The following is a 13246-nucleotide window of genomic DNA, read 5'->3' as shown; positions in this document are numbered from 1 at the left end:
CAGCACACTGCAGCACTGCTCACAGCTGGCAGTGCCCTGTGCTGCACATCATAGCACACAGGAATGCTGCTGGTGGTGGAGTAACCACGTGTGTCTGAAGAGTCATTCATAAGCTGAATAATACCAATTAAATGGGCTTGGTGGTAAGGCTTCTTTGATGATATATTGCTGTTTGGGGCTATTATTATGTATATGAACTTAGATCAGGAGAGCCAGCCAGGCTGCTTTCACCAGATCCTGCTGGCAGATTAGGTGATGCCTTTAATCAAAGGCTGCAGAGCTTAATTGCATCTTAAATTAGCATTATAGCATTTAAGTATCTTAATTATAGTTTAGCAACCATTGCCTAACATGCATACTATTGTTTAAAAAACCTCCAAACTGCAGCCAGGCCGACGGGCCCAGCCTTGCAAGGGTGAATCCTCCAGTACAGCCACCTCTGAGTTAACCTGCGGTGAGGGTTTGTATTTAAGCATCAGCTCACCATTTGTGGACAATATCTACAACCAGGTGTTGATTGGGTGCTAATTTCTTTCATTTCCTTCTGGTGAAAGGCAGAGAGGGAAGGAGCACGGCCTGGTTGTTGCTGTTTTAGTTAAAATAGACAAAGTGTGGTTTGTACAGAGAGTTGATTACTTGAAAAAATAAACAAAGGAGCATAAGTGTGGCATGAAGGCTTGTTCTGCAGGAAGCTGGGAGCAGCTGAAGGCCAGCTCTGTGTGCAGATGGGCTCTCTGCCTTCCCATGGGCTCCAACGAGGGTGCAGCATGCTGCTTTCTGGGCCAAAGCAGGCTGCAAGGCTTCTGTTGGAGGAGATAGCTTTGTGCTTAAATGGCTGCACACAACTGGCACGACTTGTGTGAGAGGGAAAGAACAGAAGTGTGTGAGATCCAGCAGGTGGGAAAGAAACTTGAAGGAACTAGAAGCTCAAGTGTTGAAGGCAGAGGGGTAAATCTGAAAGCTTATGCTGGGGGAAGCTAATAGTACCTGACCAGCTGCTGAGATGAGGTTTTCTGTACTACTTCAGTTTTCTTTTTATTGCTGGTGACACACTGCATCTGAGCAGGTTCTTCTGGTTCCTCAGTGATGCAGCAACGAAAGTATAGGGGAAAAAAAAAAGCTAGGAATCTTTTGTTTATTTACTGAGGAATTGTCAAAGCTATCTAAAAACACTCAGGGCCTCTTTTGCTTTGATTGAGTGGTTTATATTAACTTAATAATCAGTATGGAGTCTAGCAGGGCTGGTTTTGGTCCCTTTCTTTAAGGCTGTTGGGAAGGATGCTGTAACCTGTAAGTATAAAGGCTCAAAAGGACTAATGGCAGCTGTGCTCCTCTAGAACTGCATTTCTGGCTTTTATGGAGTGTCTGTTGCTAAGCAAAAAATTTGAGAAGTACAAAGATCTCATTCATTTTACAGTTGTTCCCAGTAGTGGCTTTGTCCTATCATCCTGATATTTGTCAGGAGTTCTTTCTGTCTTCGATAACAGTTTCAACCACGTGCATTACATGTTAGTTATACGGCTGAATCTTCTAACAAGACAGTTATTTTACAGCTAATCATTACAGGTGATTGATTAATTGTTACTAACAGCAATGTGCAATGTTGAGTCCCATTCACAATGCTGTTTCAGAGCACACTGCAACAAGGCTGTGTGTTTCAGAAATATTTAAATGATGGATGCTTCAAGAAATTCTTGTGTTTTTTTTTCTCTCTGTGCCTTGAGGTTTATATTCATGCTTTCCAAATGGTTCAGCATTGCTGCCAGCTGCAAGTGTTCTGCAGACCTCTATGCTAGTTAACATCTCCTATAAACAAAATTTCTAGAAGCTATTGCATATCTGATTTTGGTGGTATGCTACATCTCTTGATGCAGGACATCAGGCACACGCTATAAATGCAGCAGTGAGTCTCGTCAGAAATAGCCTTCTTGCAGGTCACTGGTTAGGAGTGCTTGTGAGCAGTCTGCAGGGAGGATGAAAAAGTCCTGTTCTGAGAGGAGGGCCAGCATCTGTCTGCAGCTGCCCCTATTTCTCCTGAAGGCTTTTCAGGGATTTTAGAAAAGCTTTCACTTTTGATTGGTAGACAATTAAGCGTCTGCTCTTGCTCGAGCTAACTATCAGGTAAACTTTACATGCAGTGCAGCTCTGCATTAGACACTCTGAAGAAAATTCACCTTAATCTCTGGGATTGGACTGGGGTAGTTGAGCATGAACTCACTGACTCAAACCCAGTGCTGTGTTCCTGTGCTTGGCTTGTGGTATTTGAAAGCAATGATGGCATACACACAGCTTCATCACAGACTGCAAACAATCCGTCTGCAGCTTGGCAGTGCTGCAGTCCCTCAGGTCTGCTGATTACCTTCTTGATTCTGCAGTAGGCTCTTTGTAGGGCCCCAGCTGATGTCACTGGAGAAATTCAGCCTGGGAGGGCCTGGGGCTAACGTGACAACTGAGGGATATCTGCAGGTTATTGAAGCAAACCCTGTTTTTACTCAGTGATGCAGTAAAAAGTTCCTGCTCTCAGAGAGATCTATACTGAAACATGATCTGTCCAGTAGTGAGTTTGGAGGAGGGTGTTCAGGATTGTTAAGATAACTGGTTTAGTTAAAGTGGCTGAGTACATCCAAAAATAATCTATAGCACAGAATGCTTGTGGTCATGGACAGCCATTCCCACACAGTGTGATGGGATTGCTGCAGTGCATCGCTGGCACTTGGCAGGGAGAGGAGGCACACATCATGGCTTCCCCTTTGCTAACAGAGTGGAGGAAATTGCTTTACAGTGCTGAACTTGGGACTCTCAGCCCTCACTGTTGGAGCTCTATGTTGTGCCAATGAGCACCACGAAAATCTAGGATGGGGTTGCCAAGATGGTAAATGGGGACAGGAGGTGATGCCACTTGTTCAAGGCTACAGAGGAACTTGATGATGACAGAGTGGTGATTTGAGATTTCCTGCATGCTATGGTCTTTGCCTTGTGCTCTTTTGTGGAGCATGAGGCCTTCCAGAGGTTATTGATTTGGGGTCACGCTTTTAAAGTTACAGACAGGCAGTTCTGCAGATAGCATGATGCACCTACTTGAGCCTGTAGGTTGTTCTATACTTTGCCAATCAAACCTGTGTTGTTCTGTAGCTGAGCTGATATTGAATGCTCCTGTTGTCATTTAGGGAAACGGTAGTTTCCCTAAGTGCATGTTTGACCTGTTAGGGCATGGGGCACAGGACCTTTGCAGTTGTATTGCTATGGTGCCTAGTGAGTTCATTCCCAGTGTAGGATGTAAAAATAAAGGGATGTGGTTTTCTCTTTGTCTTACCGCAGAGGAGAATTTTGAGGCGAATTCTCATAAACTCCATGAAAATCTTCAACTTCGCTCTTTGAATTTAGCTGGCCAAAGTTTGTGGCTTCTGCTGTGTCCGTGCTGTAGGACGGCAGGCTGGGCATGTCTCTGTCCTTGACTGCAGCTTGGCTGCTCCTGGCAAAGCTGGGTTTCTTCATGGTGACTTGCACAGCTGGCACATGGGCAGCACCCGCAAAGCTATCCAGTTCTTTTGCTCCTAAAAGGAGAATCGTCCACAACTCAGGCAGAAAGCAGTGGAGGTTCATCAGTACAGCTTGCTGGAGTGAAATTGGGGGGGTGTTCTGGTAGACGCTCAACCTGCTTGGGCTCTGCTTAAGCCCAAAGTTGCACAGTTAGCCAAACTGGGCTGGTGAGCTTTGATTTACACGTGAGGGGTTGTTCTGTTTGGAGATGGCTTTCAACACAAGCCAGACAAGGTGTGTGTTACAGTAATGAAGGTGTAGGTACAGGTGGTGTGTTGGGCTAAGCTGAGGGTCCTGAAGGGATGTAGTGCAGGAATGAGACTCATTGGTGACAGAACAGCATTCCCACCGTGTCGTCTTTACCCTCATCCGTGAGGAAGGAAGGCAAAAGCAGAAATGCAGAACAACTTGCATTCATCTTTGAGAAGCACGCAAGCAGGCTGCGTTAGGGCTGTTTCTCTTTGAGTCAATGGAAGCATTCGGGTCTGCATTTTGTTTGGTGAAGGTCTGGGACTGCCTGATGCTGAGCTGCAGCAAATTCTCTCAAGCTCAGTTGCTCAGCTCAGAGGTTCATCTGCTTACCTGGGGAAACTGAGAGGTGTGCACTGGATGCTGCAGATCCAAATTCATTTTCAGCAACGCATTTAAATATTCCAGAATCCTCTGGAAAAGCTTCTGTAATAACCAGGGTGCAGACTTCCTCTGAAATGACAAATTCAGACATGCTGCTGTACAGTAAAAGCCAAATGTTTATAGGAAGAAATTAGTCCTTGCGAAATGACTGTTAATTAGTAATGGGCTTGGCAGCAGTAGAATGCAAGAAGGTGATGGAAAAGGCGTATGAAGAGCACTTCTTCACTGTTATGGGATAAATCAGGGCCTTTCAGGTGCTTGTGTCAAAACCAAAGCTGTTTGCCTGGCATCGCATGATGTCTTCTGGCTACTCTTTGAACACTGTTGTTTTAAATTGGGTGAGGAGGAAAAAAGTAAGCTGAGGGTACTAAAGTGATGTGCTTTCCAACAAAGAGACGTGCAGCGTACTTACCAGGAAGTGATGATGAACAAGCCTCTGCTCAAAATAAGAGAGAAAAAAATGGAATGATTAAGAATGCCAGACTGGAAGCAAGTCTTGTTCTTTTTTTTTGTCAGCATCCCAATAAAATTGCTGCACATCAGACAGGCATAGCAATACCTACTTTTTCGTAGTATTCGGAAGTCTGCAGAATCTATTATCTGATCGTATTCTCTGTACCAGTGTACCTGTAAGGTGGGTGTAGCATGGACACGACATTCAAATACCACTAATTGACCTTTTGTAGCTCTTACATTTTGCAGACCCTGGGGGAGGAAAAATTGGAGTTAGGTGGCTGACCTCAGTATTTCCCTACTGAGATAATTATTAGGGAACAGTGCAACCTTGTACGATTGTGATGATCTCCTCTCTCTGGCTTTTTTGTTTTTGGGTTTGTTTGTTGTTTTTTTAACATACAATAATTGATTTAATTCTAGATGTGTTTGAAGTGGGTGGTGATTGGGGTTTTCCTTTTTACCTGCAGACCAGTGCTTATTAAAAGGCTGATGTGTGCATTAAAATGAAAATAAAAATGCAGGAAAATAAATATGTAATGCAGTGAACATAACATAATAAGGGAGGTTACTGTGAGAGGTTTCCTCTTCAGCTGCCTTGGTAGGAAATAAAAGAGATGAATTCATGTGAGTAGTCTGGATCATTTACCAATTAAGATGCTTGTTTGATGGTGCTGCAAATGAAGCATGTTGGCTTTTTTGAAATGTAAGTGAACCAAAATTCCACCCTCTTTTCTCGTGGAACAAGACAGCTTGAGAGCTGAAGTTGGCAGCTGAAGTTGAGTGCAAGCTGTGCTGTTTAATGAGCGCTTGTTACCTTTGTAAACACAGGTGTGATTCCATAGGGAGACCCAGTCAGGCTTCCTGAGGGACTCTGCATCTGTATGTAGTGAAGAAAAGCAATTTTTTTTTAGTTTGAATTTTTGATCTGCAGAAGCTCGTTTGTGTTGCTGGCACTTTGTTTGAAAGATTTGAAAGAAGTGTTTTATCTGTTGTTCCTAATAAATACCCCATGGAGAGTTCTCCATCCGAGTGCTCCATGAGAAAACGACTCGTGGGACTGTGAGCGCAAAATCAGCGGGAAGGGAGCTGGTAACTGGTGTTTCTGGTCTTGTGTTGTAAGGCAGTTCATTGCCTACATTGTGTAGTTTGTGTAAAGATCAATGTTGCTTTCCTCTAGTTGTCCCCTTCTACACAGATCCCTACCTGGTTTAGTTGATTCCAGGGCATCTCTGGTGTATGTAGTAATTGCAATGTGCAACTGAAGTGCTTGGGTTTGTTTTGCTGTGGTAATGGTCTTTATATAGTCTCCATCTCCTCCAAAATAACCCAAGTTATTCTATCTTTCTTTTCCAGCCTGAGTTGAGATGTCAGTCTCTCTCTAAATAGTCTGAATTCACCAGCTCCTGCCCTCAGCTCCAAACCAACTGTCTATTTTGAAGCAAATCTGTGAAGGAGGCTGACAAATGGCTAAGCTGTGTGGCAGCCACTCGGTTATTTGCAGTCTTCTCCCTGCCCCATCAGTACTCCTGGCAGTTCTGACTAGGAAATGTTCCAAGCCAGAAATCACTTTTCCAGGGCTTAGAGTCCATATCTTGTTATTCCTGATGACCTTTGCCACATCATTTGAATACAGCTGTGAGCTGATCCAAAATACTTCTCAGATACAGTAAATGACAATTTTAAAAACATGGACAACTCTGTGTCAGCAGGTATTGGCTGAATTGAAGCAGCAGAACTCTGGTGGACTGAATGGCTACTGGGGACTTCATTGGCTGAGAAACCAATGGTCAGCAAAACACTGGTAGGTTTCTACTTTTTCCTAGAGTGTGGGTGAGAATAAACATTGTGAGGTGGAGACAAAGGCTTTAGGAGTCCGAATATACTTGACCCAACAATGTTTGTACTTACTGTGACATTCCCGACCCTGCCAGGATGCTGAGGTTTGCAAGGAGACTGAGCTTTTGGATTTATGCTGTGAATCTGGAAAGACAAGAAGAAATCAGTGTTCTTTCCCTGCTTTCTGTCAAAACAAATGATACTGAGGGCTATTTCGTGTTTAGTTGGGGTTGCCTGGTGTGGCCACGTAGCAGCTGTGGCCACGTGGGACAATGGGCTGCTGTAAGGCATTTGAACACGTCACTGTGTCTCATTCAAACCTGCAGTGTGTTGCCCTTGGCCCTGGTCCAGCAAAGCAGTTACATGTGTGTTTAGACCACCCATGGCCTTCATACTTCTGATTGTTGCTCTTAAGTTATCTCCCAAGCCGTTCAAGGATGGCTCCTGTCCAAGGCTGTATCATGCACCCTTCAGCAGGGCGGTGCTGTGATGACATCCAGGGACTGCTGGATGATCCTAAACCCTTGGATGTGGGAGAAGAGCAAGGGAAGGCGATGTTATTGAGTTGCCCTGGGATCCCGCCGCAAACCAATCCTGGCAGTACTCCACCGTGGATCCCTGTGTCACTGCTAGCATTGCCTCCTTGCAGACTGTTAGGTAACATCAGTATAGTGCCTGCTTAGGACTTGTAAATGGTCTTTTTCAGAACCTGTAAAATGGGCTTATTTCTTCTTTTCTTTTTTTCTGCTCTTAAAAAAAAAAAAGAGTAGTACAAATCAGACATTCTTGCATTGATGAGAAGCTTCTGGGCTAACATACCTGCTTTAAAGGTCTTCCTACATAACTGAAACAGCATTAACAAAGCTGCATTGTATGATCTGTGCCCCCTTTAAATCTGTACAGTGAAAAACTTAATTCTCCAGTAGGTGTGCTGTCACTCTTGGCTGTTCTGCTCTGTCTCCAAATCCATGATCAGTGTTGAATTGAGGGAGATGCCCAAGTGCAAATATCTAAACAGGAATAATAGCTTCTGCATTTGTGCTCAAGGCATAGTTTTGTGGCATTAGTTCATGGTGTGGTGGCAGCTAAGACCTTCTGACTCAACAGAGTCTGTAGCCAAAGATGATGGCTGTCATTCTTGCAAGTGGAACTGGGCTGATGTCAGGCAATGTGCAAAGCAGCTGGTGTTCCCACAGGAAGCACTGGAAGCTGTGCGTCTGGTGTCACAGTTACCTGCACTCAAAGAAGACTAGGCTAAGGTCTTGCCAGAGCAGGATCTTTCCAGTTCAATTAAGGGGAGACCTGTCATGGGGAGGTCACTGCCTGGCTGCCTTAGGTGCCCACAGTCAGAAGCAGAAGCCATCCTTGAATTCCCCATTGCTTGCCAGCACCCTGGTTTGGAGACAAACTCATCTTTAATGTGCACAGTCCATGTTAGATGTTGTGCTCCTGCCCAGCGTTGTGTGGTTCTTCCATTTTACAGTTGTTTCTAGTAGGCGTGTTGGATTTTTTCACTGTTGATATTGGACTTGAATAAAGAAGAGCTCATAGGAATAGATAAAAGGCTTATAAGTTTAATCACCTAAACAGGCACTATTTTTAGTCTAAAGCTGCTTGGTTTTGGTTGAGACTGGATGTTGCTGTGGCTCTTGATATTTGGTAAGCCATGACACTTCCAAGTGTATTGGATGGCAGGTGTTGCTTCAGAGAGCAGAGTGAATGTAGGAGAGTAAATGTACTTGGACTTTGCAATGCTGACCAGCCCTGATGCTATTAGTTGGTTTCATGTGATAGAAACAGCAGGCTTCTGTGCAACCTCAGCTTCTCAGTAAAAATGAGAGGAGGTCATTCAGCTTCCAAGCAAGTGCTGGTAGGTTGCTCTGAGCAGATGTTTTCTCTTTGAAACGTGTCCTTTTCTCTCAGGGTGGAGCAGTTGCTCCAGGCTGCCTTTAACTCCATGTTCTCAGTCACCTGGAATCCCATCTCCTGATGGGATGAAGCATTGTGATGACAGAGGGGAGCATTCCCTGAGCTCCATGCCTGACGTGCCCTCTGCCTGTGTTTGCCTTGCCGAGCCTTTCTGCAGCAGGTTAGCGGAAACGTTGGCACTGCACAGCTTACGTCCTTGAAAGAATATATAGCCTAGGTTTTACCTTGGTGAGTCATTCCAGCAGTCTTAGTGTCTCTGTAAATGTCAGCCTTTACTTAGTGTAACTCTAGATCTTTGTGAGGAGGCCAGAATTAGACTCAGCCAAATGAAGAGTCCGGGGACCTTTGCAACCCAACACCAGAATGATTACAAGGTACATACAGATCATGCTGTGGACATAAACCATAATGATGACATTCTAGCATTACCTGAATAGTTGACATGGCTGCAGAATTATGTGATGTGCAACACTAGGACAAATTTAACACCGGGATAGGAAAGTATTAAAGCTGCACAGAGCCCTTTTGCCAGGTATTTAGCTCATGGAAAACCCATTAAATCTGTTTTAGGAACAAAATGAGCATCTGCTGGATCTGAAATATGCTGCGTTATGAACAGGGGGTAGGGGGAAGGAGTATGTCTCTAAATCTACATTTAGAGGTAAGGCAGGCCTAGGCTACACCATCAAATTATTGCAGTAGCATGAGTTTTGCTTAGAAAACAGGCTCAGATAGAAAGACAGGGGAGCAACCTTCAGTTAGAGTGATGCATTCTGCAAGCCATCTGCACATACCTCGAGTTGTTACTCATTTTTGTGGAGGTGTTAAAACTTTGGGAATGTATTTTAGGCACTTGTCTGTCTTATGACCTAAGCTGTGCATATTAACAGTGATTTGAACGTAGAACTGCTAAGAATGAGGATCTCCTAACGGCAGTAGAAAGGTAAAAAGCTCTCTCTTGAGCTCTGTCTTCTGTGCTCAATAGCTAAATGGGGAAATAGCCCCTTCAGTAGTGAACTTTGTAGTTGTGAAGTGGTGACATGAATGGAATTGAAGAGGTTACTGTAGCCATTGATGAGGTATTTATGGAAACTGCCAAATCCTGTTTGGATCTGATACTTGTCCTAAATTGCAGAAATGCAGCTGAATACAGAGGCAGTCTTTATAGCCTATTTTCAGAAGATGTGGCACTGGAGTGCACTGTCAGAGGCTCATTTTCTGTGTTGGCTTTGTAATGCTTTCCTCCAAGTAGTTAGGATATTAGGATTGTGTCTGGAAAATTGTGCATGAAAGCCGATTGGGAATTTCCATGCATGTTGTCCAGGAGAAACAAAAAGGTGCTCTGGCTTCTAAGGACAGGCTTGCTTTGGGATTAGCAAAGACTTTCAGGCATGGAAAGCAGCACAACTGCTGACAAGTGTCTACTGTCTCCATGCTTGAAATTCTATGCTAAAGCTTAAAATGAGTTTGTCCATAGTACAGAGCAGAATGTCACAAGAAAATAACACTGGCAATCTGAATATAGCAACGTATATCACAGTAGTCTTAACATGGGGGAAAAAGCAGAGCTCAAAGCTTAACTTTGCAATTGGCTAAGACTTGTCCCTGATGAGATGGTGATCATTTTTACTGTGCATGGCTCACGTGGCCATGAAATCAGTGGGATGTTGGGACCCATAGGCAGTGCCAGCATGCATGTTATCGACGTGTTATTGCTCATGGCACGCGTCCCACTCACAGCATGGCATGAAGGGAGGGATCCCCATCATCTCTCCCTTCTCCCTGCCTTCTGGTGGTCCTGCAGCTCTCAGGTCCAATCCTTGCAGCAGAGCTCGGAGCTCCCGGTGCGGCTCGGGGGCCGCCTAGCGGGGCTTGTGCCCACAGCTGGGCTCTCCATCCAGCGGCTGCAGCCCAGGGCTGTGAGCTGACTCTGTTCCTCCTATTACATACCTCTTCTGAGCACAGCTGTTTCTCATGGCTGGAAAATCCTGGCTTTCCCACCCCTTGTTTGGATAACAGCTGAACTGCCGACAGATATCGGACCCTTGAGTCAAACTGGAGTTCCTAGAACCAAGAGACTAAATCCCTTTTTAAGCACCGAAAGGAAGATGCCTAGAGCTTATTTTAAGAGATGCTAAGCTTCCACTTGAAATCATGAGGATCTAGAGTTGTTAAAATAAACCTTGCGGGCTCTTCAGCAGGGGGGGTTTGGTGCCGTGGCTGAAGTCTGTACTCTGCCTGTGGGTTCTGCTGCTGTGAGCTGGTGCTCATCTGGAAACGGTCCCTGATATTGCAGGAGTGGGGGTTTTGTACACAGGATGTTTAGGGCTCAGATTGGAGGTGCCATGTTGAACAGATCCTAGTCATTTCCTTCTTTCCTTTTCTGTGGGGGGAAAAAAAAGCCCCAAAACCTGCGTACTTCTTTGTGTGCCAGGGCTACAGGAATGCAGATGGGTTTTGTGCCCAGCATTTCTGACACGTGAAGGTCGCAAGTGCATGAAGATACTGGTGCCCATATGGACACTGGGAATGGATAGTGAAATGGCCTCAATCCCAATACATATGGCACCCCACAGCCATGTTTTTTCTCTAAGTAGGAATTCTGGCAGTGAGATTCAGGCAGCCTGCTGCCCAGCCACCCTAGAGTGCAGCGATGACTTTCGCGTGAGTCATAATGAGGATTAAATTAATGGAGCCAAGGAAGAGCACAGCCTGGCCAGCTCTGTGCTTCACTGGGGCACACCTTCTGAGGAGGTGGAGATCTCATTCCAGCAGGCTTAGGAGATCTGAATTGTGCTCTCAGTGCTTGTAGCTGTGCATGACTCATGGTTTTACTATCCTGTGCTCCACGATGACTTGTTATTTTCTGTGTGTATTACTGCTCTCCCCAAACTAGACCTGTAGACCTGCTCTGTGCGTGCCTCTTTCTTCACGAAGACAGAATTTTTGTGACCAGCAATGTATGAGTTGGGACTGCCACAGCAGCATAGCATGGGATGGCAGTACTATATTAGTAATTACCAAAATGGAATGAATGCAAAAAGAGCCTCTTCTATCCCAGAGCCTATTTACTTTTACCTTGCTGCTTTGCACTGAACAGGAATAAAGGGAAAACGGAGCCTCAGGTGGGAGCACATTCAAACGGGATATCTGCAGATTGGTACCAAGAGCTAAGTTGCACTCAGAAGCAAATAGAAAGCTGGGGCAGCTTTTGCAGAGCCTACCTTATATTTTTCAAATGCTTCTGTCCAATAGCCCCTGCGTTTTAGAGCTGGAAGAGACAGAGATGTACCAGAGTTTCTGAGCCCTGCCTGGCTGCCTGTATTCTTGCTGTGCATTTCTGGTCTTAATCCTGTCCAGCTTCAGCTTCCCCAGCAGTGGTCACACTGGCACACATTCTGTATGCAGAGCCACCAGCATGGGGGACAGGCAGTGCCAGCTCTTCACACACAGGGCAAAGTCCCTGTGTAGGATTAAGACCTGCAAATTAAGCATGGAACCTAGGTTTCCCCTTGCAAGCACTTGCATTGCGAGGCAAGTGTTATTTAAAGCTCTCTTCTCTCTGCTTTCACTGCCATTTGGTCATTTTGGCTCTGTGTGACTCCTGTGGGGGCAGAGTGAGGGGCTGGTAACAGCTTGTCCCCTGCCCTGTGCCTTGGCTGGGTGCTGGCTCTGGTCTCTCTGCTGGAGAAGCTGGGGCATCTGCTGGTGTCTCAGAGCCTGAGTCCATGCCAGCAGCTCTTGCCCACCGGCCAGCTCCTGGTGCAGTCATCCAGAACTGCTGGGACTTGGGGTATGTCGTGGGACCACCTCTGAAAGAGCTGCAGTGGTCAGAGGACTGCTATCCCTGTTATGTGGGCTGCAGTGTCACCACAAAGCACAGAACATGGGGGTCTGTTGTATTGTAAACCATAGTGGTTGGCTTTTAGACACTGTATTTAGAGGCATGCTTGTAGAATTGAGGTGTAGGTGATGCAGTTGGAAGTGCCAATTCCCAAAGTTGTTATTCCAGCAGCCTAAATTAAGCCATTGCTGTACAGTCAAACAAAACTAGGAAATAACTTTCCAAAGCTCAAACCATTTTGTACAAAATTGAGCTGGCAGAATGTTGCATAAAGGTAAATCACAGATGCGCAGATGTTTCTCAAATGAAAAATAAGCATACACCTGCTCTCACAGTTATTTCTAACACTAGGAAGTGAAGACTTTCAGTTCTCATGACCAGCTCTAATGACAGTGGCAAATGCTGTTCCCTTGTTTCATGGGGGAGAAGAGGTAAGTTCAAGTGATGAGCAATTACATTTGGGCTTCCACAGAGCTGTGTGTGCCTGGCTCGTGCTGAGCTGTGAGCTCTGCCTTTGGGGGAGCCCTGGCGAAGGCTGGGCACAGGCATGGTCCTCTCCAGGAATATGATCAGTCTAATTTTAGTGACATGTGCAGCATTTGATCTGGAAGCAGCTGTGTCAGACAAATCTGTTGGCCTGTCAAGCAGCCTGAATGCATTGCTGAGGAATATGTTCATTTCCACCCAAAGGCAAGCTAGAAAGCCAGGGCTGCATTTAGCTGCTGCTTGACTTGAAGTAAATCAGAATGATATCTTTGTAGATGGTGCAGTGCCCAAAATCTCAGATTTTAATGATGTTTCATTAGCAAAATGAGTCATGGCTTGTTTTTGTAGCCCTATATTGCATTTCATCTTTGTACACTGCTGTTTCTGTTTTCTAGTTGGTGGAAAGGATTTCTGGTCATAATGTCTCTGCTTCCCTCTTGTGACAAGGTTTCTGCAGTAACAAGTTCATGTGATGATAACCAGCAGCGGTCTGAGCCTGAGCTACTGCTGGCCCCAGGTCTG

The 13246-nt window shown here is 45.3% G+C and overlaps 2 protein-coding genes across 6 annotated transcripts in view; one reads left to right on the top strand and one right to left on the bottom strand.

Moving 5' to 3' along the window:
- Window positions 1-13246, top strand: part of KLHL3 (kelch like family member 3) — a 112655-nt gene that overhangs the window by 11849 nt on the left and 87560 nt on the right. For 3 of the 5 annotated variants that reach the window (XM_042881715.1, XM_042881712.1, XM_042881713.1), the window contains one exon: window positions 6339-6430. The exons of 1 other annotated variant lie outside the window; for it this stretch is intronic. The gene's annotated coding sequence lies outside the window, so the exon portion shown is untranslated. Of the gene's footprint in view, window positions 1-6335; window positions 6431-13246 lie in introns of all 5 variants that reach the window. One more of the 5 variants, XM_042881714.1, reaches the window with a different exon arrangement.
- On the bottom strand, window positions 3310-6605 carry LOC122185746 (myopalladin-like). The gene is made up of 6 exons (XM_042881802.1): window positions 6538-6605; window positions 5444-5506; window positions 4737-4878; window positions 4586-4609; window positions 4123-4242; window positions 3310-3554 (listed from the first exon to the last, which is right to left on the bottom strand). Exons 2-6 carry the CDS (start codon window positions 5504-5506, stop codon window positions 3310-3312), a joined length of 594 nt encoding a protein of 197 aa, XP_042737736.1. The 5' UTR covers window positions 6538-6605.

Source organism: Lagopus leucura, unplaced genomic scaffold, assembly GCF_019238085.1.
Source record: "Lagopus leucura isolate 7727_CA_CO unplaced genomic scaffold, USGS_WTPT01 Super-Scaffold_100030, whole genome shotgun sequence".
Taxonomy (NCBI): domain Eukaryota; kingdom Metazoa; phylum Chordata; class Aves; order Galliformes; family Phasianidae; genus Lagopus; species Lagopus leucura.
Note: the sequence above shows the minus strand (reverse complement) of the source record. Positions and strands in the feature narration are given on the sequence as shown.